Source organism: Acomys russatus, chromosome X, assembly GCF_903995435.1.
Source record: "Acomys russatus chromosome X, mAcoRus1.1, whole genome shotgun sequence".
Lineage (NCBI taxonomy): Eukaryota > Metazoa > Chordata > Mammalia > Rodentia > Muridae > Acomys > Acomys russatus.
In genome coordinates this window covers 5,619,623-5,643,676 of record NC_067169.1, presented here as the reverse complement: position 1 = coordinate 5,643,676, position 24,054 = coordinate 5,619,623, and the positions used below count along the sequence as shown (strand labels likewise).

The following is a 24,054-nucleotide window of genomic DNA, read 5'->3' as shown; positions in this document are numbered from 1 at the left end:
AGTAACACTAAATGAGATTGTAGGGAACAAAGTTGTCTGTGACTCAAAGAGAGAGAGAGAGAGAGAGAGAGAGAGAGAGAGAGAGAGAGAGAGAGAGAGAGAGAGAGAGAGAGAGAGAGAGAGAGAGAGAGAGAGAGAGAGAGAGAGAGAGAGAGAGAGAGAAACAGAGACAGAGACAGACAGAGACAGAGACAGAGACAGAGACAGAGACAGAGACAGAGACAGAGACAGAGACAGAGACAGAGACAGAGACAGAGAGAAACCAGGCCTGCCACTCTAAGAGAGAAAGCTGGTTCATTCCTAGCAAAAGATGGTGGTTGGTTTCCAGGGCACAGCAAGTTTCATCAAAGACTACTTTCTTTGAGGAGCAGTAATAAAGTGTTCTCTCTTTTGAGTCCTGCTGCACTCTAGTTGAAAGGAAAAGGTAAGAGTGAGTCTAACAAATGCTTTGTGGGTCAAAGGACAGACTTCTTCTGAATTATTTATTCTGCAGTTCTGTGAAATCTCTACTCTCAATCCTTAGTGGCTCAGCTCTGGGTCAAATAATGACAAATCATGGCTCCATTGTCAATCCTATAATTGGATCAGTAGTGGAATATATCATGAGTGACTTTTCGGAAACTGAGCTATCCAGCTTATTTCTTGCTTTAATATTATGAAAAGGCATGAGTTTTTGTACACCTTTCAGGGCATTATAAATGTACCAAATAAAACATTTCAAAAAATGTAATCACTAAAATATTTTGATATAACTGGAAAGCCATTAGACCTCAATTGTTATTCTAGTTTGTTTTGTTGTTGTTATATTGGTTTTTTTTGGGGGGGGGGTGCTTGTTTTGGCTTTTTGGGTTTTTTGGTTTTTTGAGACAGGATTTCTCTGTGTAATATCCTTGGCTGTCCTGGAACTCTCTTTGTAGACCATGCTGGCCTCGAACTCACAGCAAACCGCCTGCCTCTGCCTCCTGAGTACTGGGATTAAAGGTGTGTGCCACCATGCCTCGCCGCTCTTTTTTTTTTTTTTTAAGGTTTATTTTTCTTTTATGTTTGTTTGTCTTGCCTGTGTGTCTGTGTACCATGTGAATGTGAATGCAGTGCCCAAGCTGGCCAGAACATGGCATCATATTCTCAAGGAACTGGAGGTACAGATATTTGCGCCACCATATTGGTACTGAGAATTGAAATCTCATTCTCTATTAGTGCAGCCAGGGTTCTTAAGCCCTGAGCCATCTCTCCAGCTGCTTCCTTTGCTTTTTTGAGATAAGGTCTCATGTGACCCAGGCTGACATCAAACTCGCTTCAACTGCTGGTCCTCCTGGCCTCCCAAGTGCTAGGATTCCAAGTGCATACCACGACACGCATGTTAAGTTTACCTTTTCTTTTAAATATAAGGTCTCACATTACAGCCCATCCTGGCCTAGAATTCCTTAGTTTCTCCAGCACTAGGAGTAAAGTCATGAGCACTAGGCACAGTGTAAACATCACCTTTACAGGAGTATTGTTTACACACACTCACTTTTTCCTTTTAGATTGACCTTTGCTTGTTGTTTCTTTGTAGATAGTTTTCTTATTACCTGTTTTCTTTTTTAATCTACATATTGACTTCAAATCTTAAATATGTAAATTTCTTTCTTCTGGGGTTTGGGCAGTTGGTTTTTCAGAGACAGGGTTTCTCTGTGTAGTCTTGGCTGTCCTGGAACTCTGTAGGCCAGGTGTGGGAATGGGGGCTCAAACTCAGATATCCACCTGCCTCTGCCTGCCAAGTACTGGGATTAAAGGAGTGTGCCACCAGTATCTGGCATAAATTTACATTTCTTTTTCTTTTTTCTTTCTTTCTTTTTCTTTTTTTCTTTCTTTTTTTTTTTTTTTTTTTTTTTTTTTTTTTTTTTTTTTTTTTTTTTTTTGAGAAAGAGTTTACTGTGCTGCCCAGGTTGGCCTCCAACTCATGGGAGGAAATTCTCCTTCCTTAGCCTGTCACGCCATTGAGACTACTGTCATTTGTTCCTGTGCCCAGGTGGTTTTTGTTATTGTTGTTGATTGAAATTTTTTTGTTTCCTTTTGAGAGGGAGTCTCCTTGGGTAGACTAGCCTGGCCTCAAACTTGAGCCCTTGCCTCAGTCTCCCTAGGGGTGCATTACTATGTTGGGCTGTGAGCTCTTTGGAAAGAAGTATCCCTGTTACTGAGTTGAATATGAATTGGGTTGATGTGAGGGCTGAGTTTTGAGATTTTTACTTTAATTTTTTTCACTTCTTTTTAAACTTTACCTTTTCCTCTAATGTGTAAACCAAAACTTCACAACTGCTTCTGTTTTATGCACCACTGTGTCTTTAAGGTGTGAAGACAAAGGTTAGATTGTAACCCCTGGGTTAAGTTATTCATAAATTTAACCACAGTCAGCATGTAGATTTCCTCTAAAAGGCTGTTTCCAAAACACAACCTTCAAACTAGCGTCCTCCTGCACAAGGCTCTTTGTGTTCAGTTAGCCTTTGACTTTTGCCAGTAGTTCTCTTACTAGCCATCTGAGTAGGACCCTAGTTGAGAACTAACTCTTGTGTGCATGTTTTCATGACATGTTGAGGCACAAATAAACCCCCAAAGTTTAAAAGAAATGCATCATCACACTTCTCTATCTGGCTGCCTTCTAATCTAGAACTGTGTACGAGGAACAGAGCCAAAGGAACACAGAACCAAATCTGTTTTGCTGGAAGAGATAAGTATTTCCTACTGTTTTGCAGGTATCGTATTAGTGCTTTGGGGAAACACTAATCTTGGACACCAGTTTTTGGGGATTCCTAACAACTGTCATTTTTATGAGCATGCAAATTCGTGGGTTTGGGTATAAAGGTCAATATAATGAGCAATTAAAGTCACAGAGCTAAGAAAACTGCCTTTCCCCTTTTTCAGTTCCTGAGGAAAGTACCTGCTATGTCTCCCTGGTTGACAGGCTCCTCTTGTGTCTTTACTGTAGAAGGACATGATATTAACACAGCACCTCTCCATGTAGGATACTAATTCATCTGATTTGCTTAAGACAAACATATTGCTTGCAACTTTTTAAAAGTGGCAATCTTCTTGTAAAAATAGGAACTTTTGTTCCTCCTTGATTAGCAGAGTGAACCACTTAGTTTTACTTTAAAAAGTTTTGTGTGGGAAGAGGTCATTGGGGACAAGATTTTTTTCCTGATTTTCAGTATTTCATAAACTCACCTCCACATTTTACTCGTAGATTAATGAACATATTCATTATGTGCATCACTCAGTTTCCTTCTTTCCTTCCCAGCTCATTTTCTTCCACCCCCATTTTTTAATTTTAATTTTTATTTCTGTGGTGCTAGGCATGAAACCCAGGGTATTGCAAACACCAAGCGGCCTCTAACATTGATGTTTATCAGCACCTGAGAACTGTTGGATGGATATTTTTATTTTGCATATTATTTTGGCTGCAATAAAAATGAGTAAGAAGGGACTAGTAAAAAGGCTTACACCGAATAATTAAATCAAAGAGTAGTTTATTTTAAAAAAAAGGAATCAAAACAGAAACTCTAAGTACCAGTGTGTACATTGTACACATTTAAATGACTCACAAGAATGAAGTTTTGTTTTTCATATATGGTAAGATCATACCACTTGTTTTTCATTGAAAGATGTTCAAGAATTCTGCCTCCAAACCACATACATGACTGCCATTTTAAACAGACCGAATTTCAAACATGCAACAACGCCACTGGTAATAAAGCTTTGGAATGAGTGCTCACTCTATTATTTTACTACAAACAAGATAGAAAGCAAAGTAAGTTGAGAATTTATTCTAAATTATAATGGATGTTGTCATCATCTACACCAGCTCGCCTCACTCCTCTGCTGCCATTTTTAGCAAGTACTCTTTGTCAATCTTGAAGAGTCTCCATCCTTCTTCACTGGACAAATCCGAAGCACCTCTTCTTTTGTAGAAATTGATAGACGGTTCATTCCACTCAGCTACCAAGAAGTGCATACTGCTGCAGCGACACTTCATGGCAACCTAGTACAAGCAAGAGAAAACATAAGCCCAGTGACATCTCACCCACATGCCAAGACCCAATTTTGATTCATTCACTACAATAACCCAATGACGCTTCCAAATTCAGAAGCCCAAATCTGGGACAGCTGGGTGTGTTAGGTCACAACTATAATCCCAGCACTAGGCGGGTGAAGACAAGCTTCAGGCCAGCCAGGGCTACATAGTGAATACCTGCCCAGCCTGGACTGTGCAGTAGAATGCTGATGAACATACCTGGCTTAGATTCTTCAAAATTTCTGATCCTATACCAAAGCCTAAAAGAAAGAAACACAATTTAATTTAGTAAGTCAATTTAAGGCCATAGAGCTCTCATTTCTCTTTAAACTACCGCCAGTTAACTCAACCGTACCTCTGTAATCACTCATTACGAAGAAGTCTTCAAGATACAGTAACTTGCCAATCCATGGGTCATAGGTAAAATAGTACATGGCGAAACCAACAATGCTATGTCCTGTAATGAGAGTATCCCGTGAGACACAAAAGAGAAAAACAGCCCATCCATGCTATATTGGCAGAATCAGAAGCCTATCCTAGATTTTAAGAAATTATACATGCATGTATCACAGAAACAAGTAGCCAGGAACTGGACTGCCTCCTCATGTTTATGCTAGTACAGTCCAGACCAATGATGAACAATCTAGCTGGTTTCAGACATGTATTTTCGAAAAGCACACATTAGAGATAGCTGAAGTTAGGCTATACCGGTGGACTGGCTAGTCTGCAGCCTGCTGGACTCATACTCAGGAAGTGAGAACACTTTCATGACTTGCCAGAGCAAAAGTGCCATGGACTTAAGCACACATATTATTCACATCCTAATGACATAATGGTATGTTGGCTTGGCAAGAGTTGGGTTTACAAAGCAGTTTAGAAGAGGAAATACTTGTAGTTTACCAACTCTTGCTTCCTTAAGGTCAGAACACCAGGCCCCAAAGCACAATGTTTACTTTCAGAACTTGCCTTCCCATGTATAAATTTTCAATTTACTTCCCCCAGTCTTTGAGGCAGGACAGATAGCAGTAACTGGAAACAGGTGTTACATAACACCCATGTACTTCTAAAACCTAACTCATTTCTTTTGTGTTCTGATTATCTTCTAGGATAGGGAAGAGACACCACATGAAAACTGAAGCACCCACCCAAGTGACTTCCCCTTTTAGCTGTCTTCTGACCAGTCAACAAGGGCTAGCAAAAAGATAAATATATAAATAAAAATAAAAATAATTAAAAGTTGACTCCCTCATAAGGGGTGTCAGTTCAGTTCCAAATGGAGGCAATGGTTGCAAGGTAAACTTTCTAGCCATTTCCTATTTCTTTGCAAACAGACAGGAAGCAAATATAAGTTTCTGATCTACCGTGTTTTAAGTGTGTGATAATAGGACCTTACCTCATTTATCATGATCATCTACTTTATTGTGTAAAGGATCTTTTAGTTACCTCCCCGCCCATCCATGTACACAGAAGGGCCATGTACATGGCGAAGCTAGAGACTGTAACCTGAAGATTGGGACAAATTAAAGAAAAAATGTGATTTAACACAATTACAAAAAAAGGTTAGGTTAGGGTCAAACAAAAACCATTTTATGAAACGGAATTACAACAAATGATATTATACCTAACTTTTCTGGGTTTCCACAGCACTCTGATACTTGCTTAAACAGCTCTCTTAACCCACCCTATTATAAAGTACAGTACATACATTTTTTTTCCTCAGTCATTTGCACACTGGCTTTTATTTCCAAACAGCTTCTCAGTAACTTCTGCCCATGTAGTCACGGGTTTTGCACAGTAGACTCTATGGTTTTGATACAACACTCGTTCTCTCTGGCTTCTGGACAGGGAGAAAGGCTTACCTTCAGAGGTCCAGTGCTCTTTAGGCACTTCTGCAACCAGGCAGTGGTAGAAGGGGTGCTCGCCAAAACCATCCTCTAGGAGATCTGTAAGGTGGGGGAGGCAGAGACAGTGTTGGCCTTTGGAGGTGCCAGGAAACAAATAGCTTGTCCTCCCTGCGGCACCACCTCACCCCACCCCCTGCCCGCCACGCCTTTGTTACCTTTCTCAGTTAAAATTACTTGATCTTCCATGTATTCATATTTAGCCAGTTCCTGGGGACAATACATATAAAAGAAGGGACTATGAAACTCCTGTTCAGCCAGCCTGGCCAGCTCACAGGAGTGGAAATGGGGCAAGTGGAGTTGGGTGGTGACAAAGTCCTGCCAGAAGCCAAACTGCTGGGCTTGACCCAGACTGGGGTTGGCAGGCTGAGAGAAGGGCAATTTACTGGCTGGGCAACTTCTCAGAACTGAAGATGAGGACTCCGGGAAACGGAGCCTCCTCCCACCCTCTGCCGTAGGGAGAGCCCGGGCTTCTCCCTACCTTGATCAGTCGTAGGATGTCACTGCAGTCGGAGGCAGTGGCTGGACGGATCTTAAATTTAGCCATTTTCGTCTTTTGCTTTTCTTCCCTTTGCGCACCAGGCCCCTGTACTTGAACAGCAGGAGGAGGTGGTTCCTCATTCGTCTCCCGGGAGCGTCCTCTTCTCAGTCAGGCTGGCACCATGACCTGGCGAACCTCAGTATAAAACAGAAAACCGGCGGACTTTGGGAACCTGCGCAGTTTAGCAGTGGCGAGACCGTGCCTTTTAAGTCCGCAGAAGCTCCTCCTCCGCGACTGTGAGACAGAGATCATATCCAGTAAGGGTACAAGCCCGCAGGAGCGCCGCCTCCTTTTCCGGACGCTGCGGGCTTCCGGGCTCTCTCGTGACGCTAAGGGCGCAAACCCAGAGGGCGGGTCAGGGCGAGGTGCGCTTCTGAGTTCTCTAGCCTGGCGTCCTCTAGCGGTGTCTTGTGGACCCTTCCCGGAAGCGTATTGTTGCCTAGTAGCCATTGGAAATAGAAAATGAGGGTTGCCTCTGTGACCCCGACATTACTGAGAAAAGCAAACTCAGGAAGCCAGGCTTTAGGGGATGACAGAAAGATAAGAGTGTGATCAAAGTGTGATCCGGAGGTATAATTTTCCTTTTCCCCTCTTGTTGTAATTTTCCACAGGCAGTTCGTTGTTATGTGGTGATGTCATTATTTTCATGACTAAAGGAATGTATGTATTTGCATATTTTTGTTTTGTTTTGTTTTGTTTTTGAGACAAGTATCTATGTCTTGTGACTTGGAACTCACTGTGTACAACAGGCTGTCCTAGAATTCACAGATCATATACATCTGCCTGCCTTGGCTTTCAGTGCTAGGATTAAAGACCTCTGCCACCTGATGATGTTTTCTTTTCTTTTTTTTTTTTTTTTTTTTTACTTCCCCTTCATTTCTTTCTTAAACCTCGGTTCTTCCCTGTGGATTTTGACTGAGACATATACTATATAATTTCCTTTAATGAAAGTTTGTCTTTGTAAAATGTTGTAGGTTTTGCTTATTATGTATGTCACCTGGCGTTATTTAATGATTTGGCTCATTGCTTAAAGATTTCGAGGTTTGGACGTTTTCTTTCAGCACACTGATAGCTGACCTGTTTTCCTTTGCTGTTAAAAGCTGCTGTAGCCCCTATTTGCTCCAGTTCATGTGTTTCTTTTGTTTCCTTTGCCTTTATATTTTGAAGTAATTCTAAACTTACTGAATGTGTGATGATATCATTACTTCAATGATTACAAGAATGTATGCCACTGTTTTGCATTTTCTAGGCTTTTCGAGGTTTTCTAGGTTAGCTCCTTGGATCCACTACGTTTTAGATGTCCAGAGATCAAAATGTTTAGGAACATTTGGGTTTGCCTATTCCTGGATTATACTCACTGGAACAAGTAAGCATTCAAGTATCTGGGGAATGACCTCTCATTTACTTTGGACTTTCCTGGACAGACCCTGTTGAGGTCCCTGCTTCCAAAGCCTTTCTTGGGTTCCAGAGTCACTCAGAGGATTTTTTGTGTATGGGTGTGAGAGATAAAGCATCAGATTGTCCCCAGCATCCTGTCTGTACAGTGAGGGGTTGGATTGGTGCTACATGGCCATTCCTAACATTTAGTAATGACTTTGCCTTTGTTAACTAATAATATCCTGTATGTAGAAATGAAAGCAGGAAAGCATCTTCTGTTATCCCTCCCATTCTCCCATGACTCAGTGCATTACTGAGTCACGGTTCCCAGCTTAGGAATTGCTTTTTTCAAAGAGCTTTAAGAATAGCACCGGTTCTATCTGAGTTACTACCAGTGCTGTCTTTTCTGACATGGAGGACAAGGCCCTTCCCTTTTTTGCTTCTGTTTAGAATGCTAGAGCACTTACAGGAGTTTGTTACATATTTACTGATAGCAATGCATTAGACTTCTATTACTCAATAACAAGAATAATTGTTGAAAGAAAACTAAAGCCATTTTCTATTTAGGCTACTTAGTGTTTCAGAATTGTGATTGAACCTAACATTTGGCAAATTTTTATTTGGTTAATGAGTCAACATTTCAACTTGTTGAATCTTATATGAGGTACTTGGGGATTATAAATGATCACCAAGTGTTACAACCAGCCCTAAAGGTGCACAGTTTACTTTTAGAGATCTGTTTGTACTTTACCATAATGGAATTGAATCTATGAGAAAGGGAATGCTTTTTTATTAATTTATTCAGATTACAACTCAACTGTTATCCCATCACTTGTATCCTTCCAATCCTCCCTCCCTCCCACTTTCACCCTATTCCCCTCCCCTAGGTCTAAGACCGAGGGGGACCTCCTCCCCCACTATATGGTCATAGGCTTTTAAGTCTCATTTGGCAGCCTGCTTATTCTTTCTTTGAGTGCCATCAGACCTCTCCACCAAGGGGAGGCCATCAAATATGGGGCACCAGAGTTCATGTCAAAGTTAGTCCCTACTCTCCACATAACTGTGGAGAATGTCCTGTCCATTGGCTAGATCAGAATAGGGGCAATAGTTTGGGCAGACCCCCCTGGGCCCCGATCCACCAGTCAAGATGTTCTTCTTGTAGGTTTCTAGGACCCTCTGGGTCCTTCTATTTCCCCATCTCCTATATTTATCTTACCTAGAGTCTCAGTAGGATGTTCTTACATCTATCCCAATCTGCTGGTAAGTGAAGACTTTCATGGGATATACCTTTTGGGCTAGTGCCCAATTATAGTGAGTATATATCATGTGAGTCTTTCTGCTTCTGGGTTAACTCACTCAGTATGATCATTTCTAGTTCCATCCATTCATCTACAAATTTCGGGATTTCTTTGTTTTTAATAGGTGAGTAGTATTCCATAGTGTAAATGAATCACAGTTTCTTTAAGAAAGGGAATTCTTATCACTGAGATGGATAAATGGGGAGAGTGGATGGAAGAATAGCCAAAATAGTGATTTTGTTTTTTGTCTCACTTCCAGGTTTCACAAAGTTGAATGCCCCAAAAATTATTATGATATTTCATGTAGATCATGCCACCAGAAGTCAGTTTTTGAAAACAGGTTGTCTTATGCCATCCCTTTTGTATTCATTATATGTGGCCATGTAGAAAGTCATCACACACTGTTTCTTAACACATATTTATTATTGCAGAATGTATAGGTCAAGAGTCCAGGCCATGGCTGTACTGAATACAGCCAGGCTGTATTGCTACATAGAACAAGTCCATGTTCACGCCAATTACTGACCTTGGCAGTATTTCTCTGTCTGTCTATCTCTGTGTCTGTCTCTCTATCTCTCTCTGTGTCTGTATCTCTGTCTGTCTGTCTGTCTGTCCCTCTCTCCCTCCCCCCCCTTCTCATTTTTTGAGACACGATTTCTCTGTGTATCCTTGGCTGTCCTGAAACTCATTCTTTAGGCCAGGGTGGCCTCCAACTCACAGAGATCTGCCTCTGCCTACCTACTTCTGACATTAAAGATGTGCACTCCACTATCATGCATCATCTCTTTGTTAAACAAATTTATTTTATTATTGAAGTGTGTGTGTGTGTGTGTGTGTGTGTGTGTGTGTGTGTGTGTGTGAGTGCAGGTGCCTGAGACAGCCAGAAAAGAGCATTAGATACCCTAAAGCAGTGGTTTCAACATGTGGATCACAACCCCTTTGAGGGTATCATATCAGATATTTACATTACAATTCATAACAGTAGCAAAATTACAGTTATAAAGTAGCAAAGGAATAATCTTATGGTTGGGAGTTATCACAACATTGGGAACTATATTAAAGTGTCATAGTATTAGGGAGATTGAGAACCACTAAAGTGTTTGCCTCACAAACATGAACACCTGAGTTTGCTCCTCAGCACCTATGTAAAATAAAAACCTTACAGGTGGCATGAACCTGTAATCTCCATGCTGGGGGGGACAGGAAAATCCCCAGAGCTTGCTGGCCAGTTAGTATAGCCCAGTCAGTGAGCTCCAGAGGCAGTGAGAGACACTGACTGAAAACATAAGTTGTGGAGTGATAGAGGAAGACTAGTGACATCAACTTTTGCTCCACCCCCCCAACACACCTTACAAGCTATGTAACTATGAGGTAAAGGTTGATGCAGCCTCTTCAAGTGAATCTTGGTAGCCTTATAAACAGAGAGAAAGATGCCACCCAGACACAGAAATCTATATGCAACAGAGGCCTTTATGAGAAATTATCATGTCATTTGAATTTCCAGCCTCTAAAACTGTGAGCTAAATAAATCCGTTTTCTTTATAATGCAGCTCGACTCCAGCATATGACTAGCACAGTTCCTATTTTCTGGAGATGGATAGTTCAATAATTGAAATTCTTAAAACTCTAGTTATGGTGAGAAGGGGTTCACTCTCCCAGATGAAAACAACAGGTACAATGAGAATTGTGGTGCAGGACAGTTTGTAACCCAGCCAGTGGGATTATCTCCAGTCTGATCATGTCTCCTGATGTGATGTCCTAAGGGGAGATTATTGCTCATCCATCAGCTCAAGAGATCAAGGCTCGAACATCTCATAAATATGTAGGAGATCTGAAAAGTGCAATCAACCACCCAGGACTCCTAAAAATATCACCACTTTGAATCTGGGTATGGAAGTTAGCCAATAAGAAGATCATAGGAAATAATTGCCTGTTAGTACTCACAGCGTAAGACACCCCCACTTTTCCCTATGGCCCCTGGGTACATGTAACAGATTTCAAAGTTCAGAATCCAGCTTGCCAGTCTTTGTACCATTTGCAGACTGGCAATTAAGTCTTGAGAGAGAATTCAAGAAAATAGAAGATACTTCAAAGAGGGAAATGCAAGAGAGTAAACTCCACCCAAGCAGCCTAAGCAACAAGGAACAGCCTTATGTTTTGGCTCAGAGTACGTGATGTTTGGCAGAGTCTGCTGGCTAGCACCAAGGTTATTGCCTGAGAACTCATTCTGGAAAAGGAGTACTTGGGAGTGAGTCATTTCTCATGAAAGGATGATGGAGTTAGGAGATGCAGGTAAGAAGATGAAAGGGAGACCATGACCTTAAAACTGACAAAACCGCTCTGAAAGCTTGGAAACCAAAAATGTATAAATAAAACTGACAAAACTGGAACACATTTAAATGTCTCCTTCAAAAAAAGAGCTGCAGCAAAAGAAGAAATATGTAAAAGCAGTCTAGTTCATTCGTTCACTTTTCATTCATTCATTCATTCATTCATTCATTCCTTCATTCGTAGTGCTGAAATCAAATCCAGGCCTCTTGCCTGCTAGAGAAGTTGCTTTATTATTGAGCTACACACACATATCCAGAAAATAAAACATCAAACTCTTGCCATGTGTAACATGTGTTGCTTGTTACCTTACAGATGTGACTTTGGTTTTTTCTTTTTTACATTTATCCCTTCCCTTTCTTCCCTCCAAATCTAACCATATACCATTATCCACTCTTTTTCAAATTCATTGCCTCTTTTTACATTATTGATATTCATATTCAGTACACACACACACATACTCATAACTTGCTCAGTCTGTACAATATTACTTGTATGCATATTTTCAGGGCTGAACGTTAGGTACTGGATAACCTATTGATGTTATCTTCCCTGAGGAAGACTATTTCTCCTGTTCTCAGTATTCCTTAATGGCCTGTAATTCTTTGTGTAGGGTTAAGGCCTCACAGACTTTTCCCCACCCACTTTGGCATACCTATTGGTGTTGTCCTTGTTCAGCTCATGTTTGGGCAGTCATATTGAGGAGAGCTATGGGTGTAGCTTCTGACATTACTAGAAGACACAATCTCACACTAACTCCCTGAATATCTGACACATACAAGCTTTCCACCCTCTCCTCCAAATGTTCCATGAGCTCTAAGTACATCAGTGTTTTGTAGTTGTATCACTTGGGACTGGGTTCTGCACATATGCATTTAGCTTGGTTATGGTTTTCTGTAGTGGTCTCCCTCTATTGCAAAGAGAAGCTTCCTTAATGAAGGGTGTGGTGGTTTGAATAACAATGGTCTCTATAGACGCCTATACTTGAATGTTTGGCCCGCACTTGGTTTTTAATAAATTTTCTTTTTGTTTGTCTTGACCCATTTTTCATTGAGTAGTGAGTTGTTCAGCTTCTACAAGTTTATAATCTTTCTGTGTTGATGATATCCAGTTTTAATCCATGGTGGTCCAACAGGGTTCAGGCTGTTATTTCAAATTTTTGTACCTGTTGAGACTTGCCTTGTGTCAAGTATGTGGTCAGTTTTGGAGAAAGTTTGATGAGTTGTTGAGAAGAAGATCTATTCTTTTGTGTTGGGGTGAAATGTTCTGTTAGGTTCATTTGGTTTATGACATTAGTTAGCTCCAGAATTTCTCTGGTTAGTTTTTGTCTAAGATGACTTGTCTAAGAATTGCAATATCCTCTTATGGATTTTTCCTTTGATGAGTATTTACTATCTCTGATTAGTTTTGGTTTGAAAACTATTTCATCAGATAGTAAAGTGGCTATACCATCTTGCTTCTTGTGTCCATTGCTTGGAATATCTTTTTCTGTCTTTACCCTGAGGTCATCTCTATCCTTGATGGTGATGAGTGCTTTTTTGGATGCAACAGAAATATGGATCCTGTTTTCTAATCCAGTCTGTTAGCCTGTGTATTGTGTTGGAGAATTGAGGTCATTGATACTGGGAGTTATCAACAGGCAATGTTTATTGATTTCTGTTCATTTTTTGTTGTTGTTGTGATATGGGTTTTTTCTATATTCTTTTTTGTTTGGTTTGGTTTGGTTTGGCTTGGCTTGTTGTTTTTGTAGTTGTTTGTTTGTTTGTTTGTTTCTCAAGACAGTTTCTCTGTGTAGCGTCAGCTGTTCTGGACTCACTTTGTAGACCAGGCTGGCCTTGAACTCACTGAGTTCTGTCTGCCTCTGCCTCTGCTGAGATTACAGGAGTGTACCATGCCTGTCTTCTATTCCTTTGATTTACTGGTCAGAGATTATTTATTCTTATGTTTTCTTGGGTGTGGTTAACCTCCTCAGGTTGAAGTTTTACTTCTAGTGCCTTCTGTATGGCTGGGTTTGTGGGTAGATACTGCTTAAATTTGGTTTTACCGTGTCTTATTTTTTCCACCTATTGTTATTGAAATTATGCTGCATATAGTAATCTGGGCTTGCATCTGTGGTCTCTTAGAATTTGTCGAGCATCTGTCCAGGCCTTTCTGGTTTTTCAGAGTCTCCATTGAGAAATCAAATGTTATTCTAATAGGTCCTTATTTATATGTGACTTGGTCTTTTTCCCATATAGTTTTTAGTATCTTTGTTCTATACATCTGGTGTTATATTATTATATAGTGTTATATTATATTATATTATATTATTTGTGTATATAATATTATATTGTATTGTATTATATATTATATTATATTATATTATATTATATTATATTATATTATATTATATTATTCTGATCCTGTTTACTTGTACCTTGATAGGTACTACCTACTTTAGGTTGGGGACATTTTCTACTATGATTTTTGTTTAAAATATTTTCTGTGGTTTTGATTGGGTATACAGGATACACTTCCTGTTCTAAACCTGGAGTGTGAGAGTAGATATTACTGGGTGGAAAGGATGTATATGTTATACGAGAGCTCTGTGAGTTTTAAGATAGATAGGCTCCTGGTCTAAGCTTAGAGCTCCTTTGTGGTACAGGCGGAGGATGTCAAATTAGACTGGTGCACTGTATTTGGGACCCAGGCTCAATCTTATAAGTTCGAGAAAAACCTCCATGCTAGCCCTGGAGGAGGATGTAGTACTGGGTATTGGGTATGGGGTAGGGTGGTAGATGTCACCTTCTTTTTGATATATGGAGCTAAAAGTACAGTTTGTGTGTGTCAGTTGCCTCTTTCTATCATGTGGGTCCTGGGAATTGAACTCAGGTCCTCAGGCTTTTGTAGCAAGTACTTTAACTCACTGAGCCACCTTGTTGGCCCTCTTTCAGGTTTCTAAAGGCAAAATTAAGAGTGGACACTGATGAAAAATTATCTTACTCATTTATACCAGTCTCTAGTATTGTCCTATTCCTAATTATGCACTCATATTGATTATATTTTTTAAACAGCAAGTGTTTTCTTAGAGTTGTGAATTAATTTCAACAGTCTAATGTCACTACCCTATTTTGCCTCATCTGTTGAATCAAGCCCATAATTCTGTAGCAGTAATATAATATACTTTTAAAATTTCAAGTTCTAGCTGGGGATGTAGCTCCATGGTAGAATGCTTGCCTAATGTTTGTGAAGCCCTGGGTACTATCTCTAGCACTAAGGGGAAATTTTTACATATATGTTAATTAAGATGAAGCACTAGAAAAACATTAAGTGTTTTATAATGGAAATAAAATATATATTAGCATAAGTAAAAAAAAGCCACCAATTTGAGATGAGAACTATATCTCTTGAAGTAAAATCCTAGCATGTATGTAAACATACAACACATGATATTAAACAGAAGCATATAAAAATAAATGCACTATTAGAAGACTTAAGTTTGTTTGTGATAAACCTAAGGAGAAACCTGTATTTGATGTTTTATGCATTGATTCATTATGAAAGACATGAAACCTGTAAATTTTATTGTAGTAATTTCCCTCATGTGGTCATTTATGCCTCTGTGTTTGTGAAAAGCTGTCTCATGTCTAAGTTTCCTAGGTTTCACCTATCAGACTCTCTGGCATTTAAGATATGAGACCGATTGTTTTGTAGGAAAAATACTCACTATACAGAGAAAGAGATCATACATTTCCATTATCCAGCTTCAGAAAAACTAGGAAGTGAATTGTCTGTCTAAATAAGGGTAATCTACATGAATATTGTTTGGATGCATAAGAGTTTCCTCCCCCCTGCCCTTCAATCCTAGCAATTGATGAAGAGACCGATGTCAAATCAGATCAATGTCTGGTTTGTTTCTCCCAGCGCCTCCATTGTCTATTATGGAGAGTTCGGTCATCACAAAAGCATAACAGGTTCATGGTTCTTGTATCTAAATTTCTCATTATCATCTCCCTAAGGAAAACTTAAGCCTAAAGATGGAAAAGTACTAGTCTGTGGTCACAGAGCTAGACAGGGTAAAGTCAGGAATTTAACTAGTCTCCTGACTTTTCCTTAGTTGATCTTTTATTACACTCTTGTGCAGTTGCGGTCCTCATATCTCCTTGCCAAAATGGTAAGCATAAAAATACTGTACTGAGATAAAACTTAGATGAAAGCCAGTCAACACATTTGCTCTATGTCACAAATTAAGTTCTCCTAGTATATGTCTGGTTTTATTGTTATTATTTTTGGACTGCTGTGAGATTGAAGCCTGGCATCATGTGTACCAGAGAACCAAACCTCAGCTCTGTACATGTCTGCTTTTCTTTTCTTTTCATTTTCTTTAATATGAGGATTCTCTGTTTAGTTCTGAGCCCCATTTCTCAATTGGCTTATTTGGTTTGGTGGTGTTTAATTTCTTGAGTTCTTTATATATTTTGGATATTAGACCTTTGTCAGATGAAGGGTTGGTGAAGATCTTTTCCCAGTCTGTAGGCTGTCACTTTGTGCTGTTGACAGTGTCTCCTACCTTACTGAAGCTTCTCAGCCTCATGAGATCTCATTTGTTCATTGTTGACCTTAAGGCCTGGGTTGCTGGTGTTCTGTTCAGGAAGTTGTCTTCTGTGCCAATGTGTTCCAGGCTCTTCCCCACTTTTTCTTCTAACTGATTTAGTGTGTCTGGTTTTATGTTGAGGTCTTTAATCCACTTGGACTTGAGTTTTGTACATGGTGACAAATATCAGTCTAATTGCATTTTTCCACATGTAGACATCCAATTAGACCAGCACTATTTGTTGAAGATGCTATCCTTTTCCCATTGAATAGATTTGGCTTCTTTATCAAAAATCAAGTGACCATATGTGTGAGGATTCATTTCTGGGTCTTCGATTTGATTCCATTGATCAGCCAGCCTATTGCTGTGCCAGTACCATGCTGTTTTAATTACTGTTGCTCTATAGTACCGCTTGAGGTCAGGAATGTAGATTCCTCCAAAGTATCTTTTATTGCATAGGATTGTTTTAGTTATTCTGGGTTTTTTGTTTTAACATATGAAGTTGAGGATTGACCTTTCAATGTCTGTAAAAAATTGTGGAGGTATTCTTTAATATGAGGTTTAACTATGCAGTCAAGGCTGGCCTTTAACTTGAGACTCTCACCTCAGCCTCCATATAGCTTATATTTTTATGCTTTGTACCACTATTCCCCATATGTGTGCCTTTTAAAAATAACAACAGAGAATAGGGTTCACAATTGCTGTCTCCAAAACTTCATGTTCCTAAGCCTTCTTCCTCCGTTTTATCTCCTTTCTCAACCCCATTCCCCAAAATAAAACTACTAAATAGAATTCTGCAGTATGAATCAATAATGTCTATTGACCAGGCTGAGTAGATAGACAATACCATTAGGACCCTGCTAATTTGAAGAGGCTGAAGGAAACTTCCCTTGTCCATAAGTGTCACAGCTTGGCTTCAAATTTACCATCCTGTTGCCTCTGTCTCCCAAGTGCTGTGATTATGGGAGTGTTACCAACATACCCAGTGACCTTTGCCGTTTCCCTACATTTTCTCTAAAATATTTCCAAGTGTAACTTGCAGTTAAAGGTTGATTACATTATAGATGAAATCTGATTATAAAGTGAAAGAGGTTGTAAATAATTTATCCTAGGTGATATGTTCCTGATTGGACCTTGTTCATATTGTGTCTGGAGAGGAAGATAAAATGTTCCGAGCAAAGGGCAATAGCACTGATTATGTGACCTCTGTGATGATTCTTGATTGTACACCCTTTAGGATAGACCTCATCAAGTGGAATACATCAAAATAAGAATCATTACATATTTATTATTTCTGAGGGTCGTAATTTGAATGTAATTGGCCTGCTTATGGGAGTGGTACTATTAGGATGTGTGCCTTTGCTGGAGGAAGTGTGTTACTATAGGGATGGGCTTTGAGGTCTCCTATAATCAAGCTATGCCCAGTGTGACACACAATATCCTGTTGCCTGTGGATCAAGATGTACAACTCTTGCCTCCTCCATCACCATGTCTGCATAAATGCTACCATGCTTCCTGCCATAATGATAATGGACTAAAATGCTAAAACTGTAAGCTAGCCACCATACTGTCCTAATTGTGTGCCTTCACAGCAATGAAACCCTAACCAGTACACTGAGAAAGTTCAATATGTCACAAAATGGCAATGATTATGAAAATAAGAAAACAAGAAATAGCAATTGAATATGTGTGACATGAAAGCACAAGAGAAGGAACCAAGAGAAAGGGGGAGAGGAATAGGCCAAGGCAGTGGAAGGGACATAATAACCAACTGCAATGATATATATTATAAAAATATCACATGAAAACCCATTATGTTGCACACTAATTACAAAAAAATTTAATAAAAGAATGACCCACTGTAAGGCCAAGATAAAACAGGTTGAGGAATAACTTCTAAACCAGTTGGGCTATTAACAAATTCTTCCCAATACAAATAAGTGTAATCCTTAACGTCATCTGGTAGAAAGGAAGGGGCAGACAATTAAAGGATGCCTACTATGTTCTAAGCATTTTACAGTTTTACATCATTTACTATTCATAAAAATGGGAAGGAAGAAAATATAATGTGAACTCTGTGTTACATAATAGAATTTAGGAACCTTGTCCAAAATCAGAGTCACTGGCAGCACTTAGGTCTACATCTAAGTTTGCCTGACCTCAATACTCCATTCTCCTTCAGCCATGCAAGAACACTTAGGACCATTCTGCAAAACCTGCTTCCTGAGCCAGGTTGGCATGCTCTCAGTCACTTGCTTTGATCGGAAGATATACATTTCCATTGGATAAAGATTTTATATGTGCCTTCTATGAAGAACATTAATTAAGAGCTGTGGACCATTTTCAAGTGTCAGGAAAGTTCTGACCTCAGAATGATGGAGAATATGTTTAAAAGCCCATGATATGGAATGTGTGAATTAACTAAGCATTTTCCTTTCTCTCTTATTGATTTTTTCAGGTGTACCAGATTTTATCTTGGGGTAGGGGCTATGTGGTTATATTGTTAGAATGTGATCAGGATAACATAAAGAACCAATTCCCAGACTTTCTTTGAAACCTAGTATCTGATACTTCTTATGGTTAAATATAAAAAGTACTTAAAAATCTGTCAATGGTGGTTCAGTAGTCAAATATATATATATATTTACATTTATGTCTCATGGGTTGTTTTATTTACAATGCCAACTTTGAGAGGCTCAGTGAAGTTAACTGAACAATGAACTAGGGAGAAGTCACTTTACAGATGAGGGATTTCCACAGAGAACTCATAGTTTAGTTTTATTCAAAGTAATGAGGCGGAGGGGGCGGGTGGAAAGTAACTTCTGCTCATAGAAGAAACTCAGCCACAGGACTGATCTGTACTGGAGCTACACATGCACTAAGGACAAGGCTGCATTTGTCCACTGTTCTCTAATATTAACAATTATAAACAGAGCAGTGCAACTAGCATTTGGAACAACTCTTCTAGTGTTACAATATCAGGCACAGCACTTCACTTCTCTTCACAGCACTGGTTCTCTTTGCATACCTGGACCTCCCCCTCTTCTGTAAAGTTATTTTTGATATTGAAAGTTTTACAAGTCTCCAGAGGAGTGTTCCCCTTAATCATATTTGGCCACAGTCTTGCATGTAACATCAAGAAAACCTTTGATGTCTAAGTAGTCTGCAGCCAGAATAAGTTCAAAAAGTGTTCCTAGATCAACTTTTAGGAATTCTTGGTCCCAAACAGGAATATCATTGATCCAGTTTTCTTTGTCCTCATCATCCTCAAGAAGAGGAGCACCATCCTTGTGGGGGGTGCACCACTGAATGACCTTTTTCAGAATTGCTGCATTAACATTTAGTAAAGGAACAGGATCATCATCTCCTTCATCATCCATTCCCAAATCTTCCAGCATGATCTTGGTGGTCATAGATTGTTTGGCAATTTCTACATCAACTTCAAATATCTCTCCATCAGAAATCTGTAACTTTGTTGAGGGCATGGTGTTTGGTCTCAAGACTTCAGGCCTGAGGCTGATGTGCTACGTTCACACAAGAGGAGAAACACCAAGGACAAGGCCACTATCAAAAATATTTTTAATTATGTGTAGGTGTGTGTGTGTGTAGGTGTATGTGTCTGAGTAAACATAAGTAAGTGTCAGATCCCCTGGAGCTGGAGATACAGATGCCTGTGAGCTGCTGTGTGGGTGCTGGAAATGAAACTCTGATCCTATGGAAGAAAAGCCAGTGCTCTTAACTACTTAATCATCTTTCCAGCCCCTTCATTTACTTTTATTAGTGTATATTGATGTACCACAATTCAAAATTCCAAAACCATTGAGGATGAAAAAAAATGAGTCAAGAATCCTAGCTGAAGGTGGAGCTTCACTATAGAGAATCCCATATGCATCCCCTTTCATTTTGTTCTCTGTATTCTACTTTGGGGCTGCTATCATGGTTCCAAGTAAAGATACTTGCTACCAAGCCTGATGGCCTTATTTTAATCATCTAGATCCATTTGGTGGAAGGAGAGAACAAACTACTACTGAAAGTGTTTCTTTGACATCAACGCATGACACATTTGGGCCAATTCACACACAAACACACACACACACACACACACACACACACACGCATGCATGTACACATATGTGGACACATGCTCACTCACATGTTCTAAGAGGAAAAATAAACAGATGGGACAAACAGAAGTGAAGGATTACTATTGTTACTAGTAATAAATGACCAAAAGAACCTCCTAAATCATAATGTGATTCTGAGGTAATTAGAATTGGATGAATTAAAACTAAGTAAGCATGATGATTTGCAGAAGAAAATCAATCAATTTTGCTAATGACATCAGCCACTTATAATGATGTAAACTAAAAAATCTAATCAGTCTGGTTACAGAATACATGTAACTTAGGAGTGGAAGTCATTCTTTGAATGACGTAAATGAAGATTTACAGATGTTTTTCTTCTGCTCATGCAAAGAGCAGAGACTAACCTTAATTGCTATGTGCACTATGCGTACCTCATACACTTGTCATTTTAGGATGATACAATGCTTGTGAGAAACTATATGTTTTCAGGGCAAAAGAACTGTACTTTGAAGCTGGATCAGATCTGACAGGATTCATTCCTCTCAGCTTGCTGGATGCTGACATCCTACATCCTTCATGTTCCAGCACCAAGGGCTTCAGTTGTTGTTCTCCATCAGAACAGGAGAGCTACCAAAGACAACTTCGAAGAAAGCTTCTGTAACCAATTGTTTCAGTATTTCACAGTCTCATATAGGACTTTTATTAAGCCTGAAAGTTCTCAACATTTAGAAACTGGACCACAGATGATATTCCTACCTTGTTTAATCAATTTTCCCAATTTTATTTGGGCTCCTACAAAGGTATTATTTATCCCAAATCAGCCAGAAGAAACGTTAGGAGAATGATGCCCATTTCCCTTAAGGGGTGTTGGGTAGGTTTTTGGATGCTTTCTTGGCCTTTAGGTATTTGTTTTCATTGGGAGTTGGTTATAAGTTACTATTGGTCTTACCCAGAGAGAAAACGAGGCTGGACTCAGGGATCTCTCTTTGTTTCCTTATCATTCTTTCTTGGGTTTGGAGATGGGAGATGAAAAAAGAGGAGGAGGAATATGGAGGTGCTTGGGGAAGATATGAGAAAAAATAAATTGTTGAGTTGATCCCTCAACTTAAGACCTTAACGGTACACACAAGATTATTTTTAATTCATTGGTATAGATATTTATAAGTTGATGCAAAATAAATTTAATTTCAATACATTGGTTTAGAATTAAAATTTAAGATTTATTAAGATATATTTCTACTCTATTGTGAGGTATTTTCCCCATACCACTCAAGTAGAATACAAGGTTTACCTCCAACATTTTGAAAATACTACTGCAGGCTATTTGGGATAAGTAAGTTAGACAAGTTAATTGTCAATTGATCAAATCGTGGTCATTTCAATTACTAGTCTATTTATACCACAAGAATATACAGCCTAGATATAACAGATAGATATGAGTTTATAGACAGATAAGGTAAAATAGTTAAGGTCTTCAAAAACCTAAGGATTTTACAGAAGATGGCATTTAAAGACATTTTTATTGTTTTAATGATTCTTTGACAACAAGACAGGTTAACTCCTCGCAACACCCAGCCTACTTCAAAGATGATGGTGTGCATCAATGAACCTCCTCATGGAGATGGCTTCAAATATGGCAAACAAGCCACAGGGCAAAATGTCCTCATTGCAACCACTGACATAATTCTGCCTAAAAAGGGGCAAGATTGGATGCAGGCAGAGTCCATGGCCAAACTCTGCCAAGACAGGGTAAGCAAGTCTTCAATAGTTCCTGCCTCACAAATATGTCTGTCAGATACTTTGGGTCAGAAGGATGTTTTAGAGAGCTATGGATGTCTGTTCAGGCAGCAAACTGTCTCTGTCATTTTTTTTTTCCGCTTATTAAATTAGGAAGCTGCTAACCTGCACTTGCTATTTATTCATGTAATTAATTTTACTCCTCAAGTTTCTGATGGAGTTGAAGACAAAATAGTTGAGTGTCACAATTGAGCCTAGTTGTTTGGGGACTGAGATGTATTTAGGTCTAGATAGATGTGTTAAGTTGATAGAGATGAGATATGATAGATATGGAGTTACATTCAGAATATTAGACTCACCAAGATAGGAAACTATTTTCTTCAAGGTTGCCAAATAGAAACAGCCAAAATACTTTGAATGTAACATGAATGTAATTCCTGAATGTTCTGTGGTTCTTTTGTTGAATGTAGGTGTTTTATGTAGGTGTAATAATATAGATGTATATGTAAAAATAAAAAACACTAATAAAAATTCAGTTCTGTTTATGTTTCTAAGAGAGACAATTTGTATTTAGAACTGCCTACAATTTTGTACAATGTGCAAAGAACTGAAAATGGTAACAGAACAGTGGAAGAGAGCCCTGAAATACTGTACTGTTAAAATTAGCGGGGTTGTGTAATTTTTGTAATGGAACTGGAACTGAGTAAAATTAGAACACTGCCTGAAATCAAGTCTTAAAATCAAGGGATAATTTACCAAGGTAGAATTTCAAAACATATTCCAAACCAGGTGAGATGTGAATATAAACTGACTAAATGAATTAAACTGACTAAACGAATTCACAAACTTGAAGACAGAAGGCATGCTAGGTTATAACACTTTAGTTGCCATAGCTTAAGCTATATATAGATTTTTTTCTTTGAATCTAATTAAAAGTCTCTAAGTTGTCAATTACATGGCTCATCACTAATTAACAATGCTATCAAAACCATAATTAACTTTTGTTTAGCATTTTAAAATATATTTTAAAATCAGCATACAAGATAATAGATATTGTGCCATTTTCGATTGTTTTGAGACAAGCTCAGGATGGCTTGGACCCCTTGATCCTCTTGCCTCAGCTTTTCACATGCTGGGAGTCCACGCATGTATCAACACACCAGGGAATAAGATGTATAAAATGTTTTCAGGGTTGGGATTCAAATATTCTAAACCTGAGCTGTATCACCAGCCTTGTGATGATTAATACTGATTATCAACCTGATCAGATTGAGGGAATCCTAGGAAATTAGCACACCTTATAATGTGTCTATGAAAGTATTTCCAGAGGTTATCCAACATTGAAGGCTTTGGCCTAATGAATCATTTCATGGATTAAAATTTCAAATGGGATATTATGAAGTGGTGGAACTGTGGAAGATGAGGTCTGATTTGAAGAAGTAGATCCCTGGGAGAGAGTGTGTCCTTGGGTGCTATACTTTGCCCTGCCCCTTTCTTACTACTGCTGCACTCTCTTTCCTGGCTGTCTTGAATTAAACATCTCTATTCCACCATTTCCTGTAATTGAAGTTTTAGTTTCCTTGTAAATTCAGTTATGTTATGTAAATGTGATCCTGATGTAATCCCAAGTGTGGGATTTTAGTTTTGGCTTTTTTTTTTTTTTTTTAGTTTGTCCACAACTGCTAATTGCCTCTTGCCAGTATGGTCTTTGCCAGCTCATAATGCCCTGCAGCAAGGAGAAAGATGTGGCCTAGGACTTGAGGAAGGTTAATAGAGGGGTGGGAAGAGAGAAAGTGTGGTGTGAGATTGTGGCATGTGGCATGTAGCAGTTTGGAGAGACCAGAGACGGAAGGTGTGGAGGCTTGGAGATAGATGGAGAAAAATGTTTCAATGCAATGGTTCAGAGGAGACTGCTTCCTGTGTTTTCCGTTGAGGGAGATTGGTATTGCCCCAAAATAGCCCATTGACCCCAAAGAGCCAAGAGAAGTAAAGGGGTCTGTACCCCTCAATCCACTAACCTCTCTTACTCAGGGTTAAGAGGTTGGCAGAAGGGAGGGAGAGACTTCGATACCCCAAATAAAATAGAGTTTTCTGTATTCCAAAATGGACAAAATCTCTAAAACCATGAGCAATATAAATCCTCCCTCATTTTAAATTGTCCTG

At 39.1% G+C, this 24,054-nt stretch overlaps 1 protein-coding gene and 1 pseudogene across 2 annotated transcripts; both read right to left on the bottom strand.

Annotated features, from left to right (window-relative positions):
* Positions 1 to 3,489: 3,489 nt before the first annotated feature.
* Sat1 (spermidine/spermine N1-acetyltransferase 1) lies at positions 3,490 to 6,701 on the bottom strand. 2 transcript variants are annotated; one of them, XM_051141566.1, is made up of 6 exons: positions 6,434 to 6,701; positions 6,111 to 6,162; positions 5,911 to 5,994; positions 4,407 to 4,508; positions 4,271 to 4,311; positions 3,490 to 4,018 (listed from the first exon to the last, which is right to left on the bottom strand). In XM_051141566.1, exons 1-6 carry the CDS (start codon positions 6,497 to 6,499, stop codon positions 3,848 to 3,850), a joined length of 516 nt encoding a protein of 171 aa, XP_050997523.1. In that variant the 5' UTR covers positions 6,500 to 6,701; the 3' UTR covers positions 3,490 to 3,847. The 2 variants fall into 2 exon arrangements, with proteins under 2 accessions (XP_050997523.1, XP_050997524.1); XM_051141567.1 differs by lacking the exons at positions 5,911 to 5,994; positions 6,111 to 6,162; positions 6,434 to 6,701 and adding an exon at positions 5,445 to 5,560.
* Positions 6,702 to 19,061: 12,360 nt separating this feature from the next.
* Positions 19,062 to 19,554, bottom strand: LOC127185030 (S-phase kinase-associated protein 1-like; annotated as a pseudogene).
* Between the last annotated feature and the right edge of the window lie 4,500 nt (positions 19,555 to 24,054).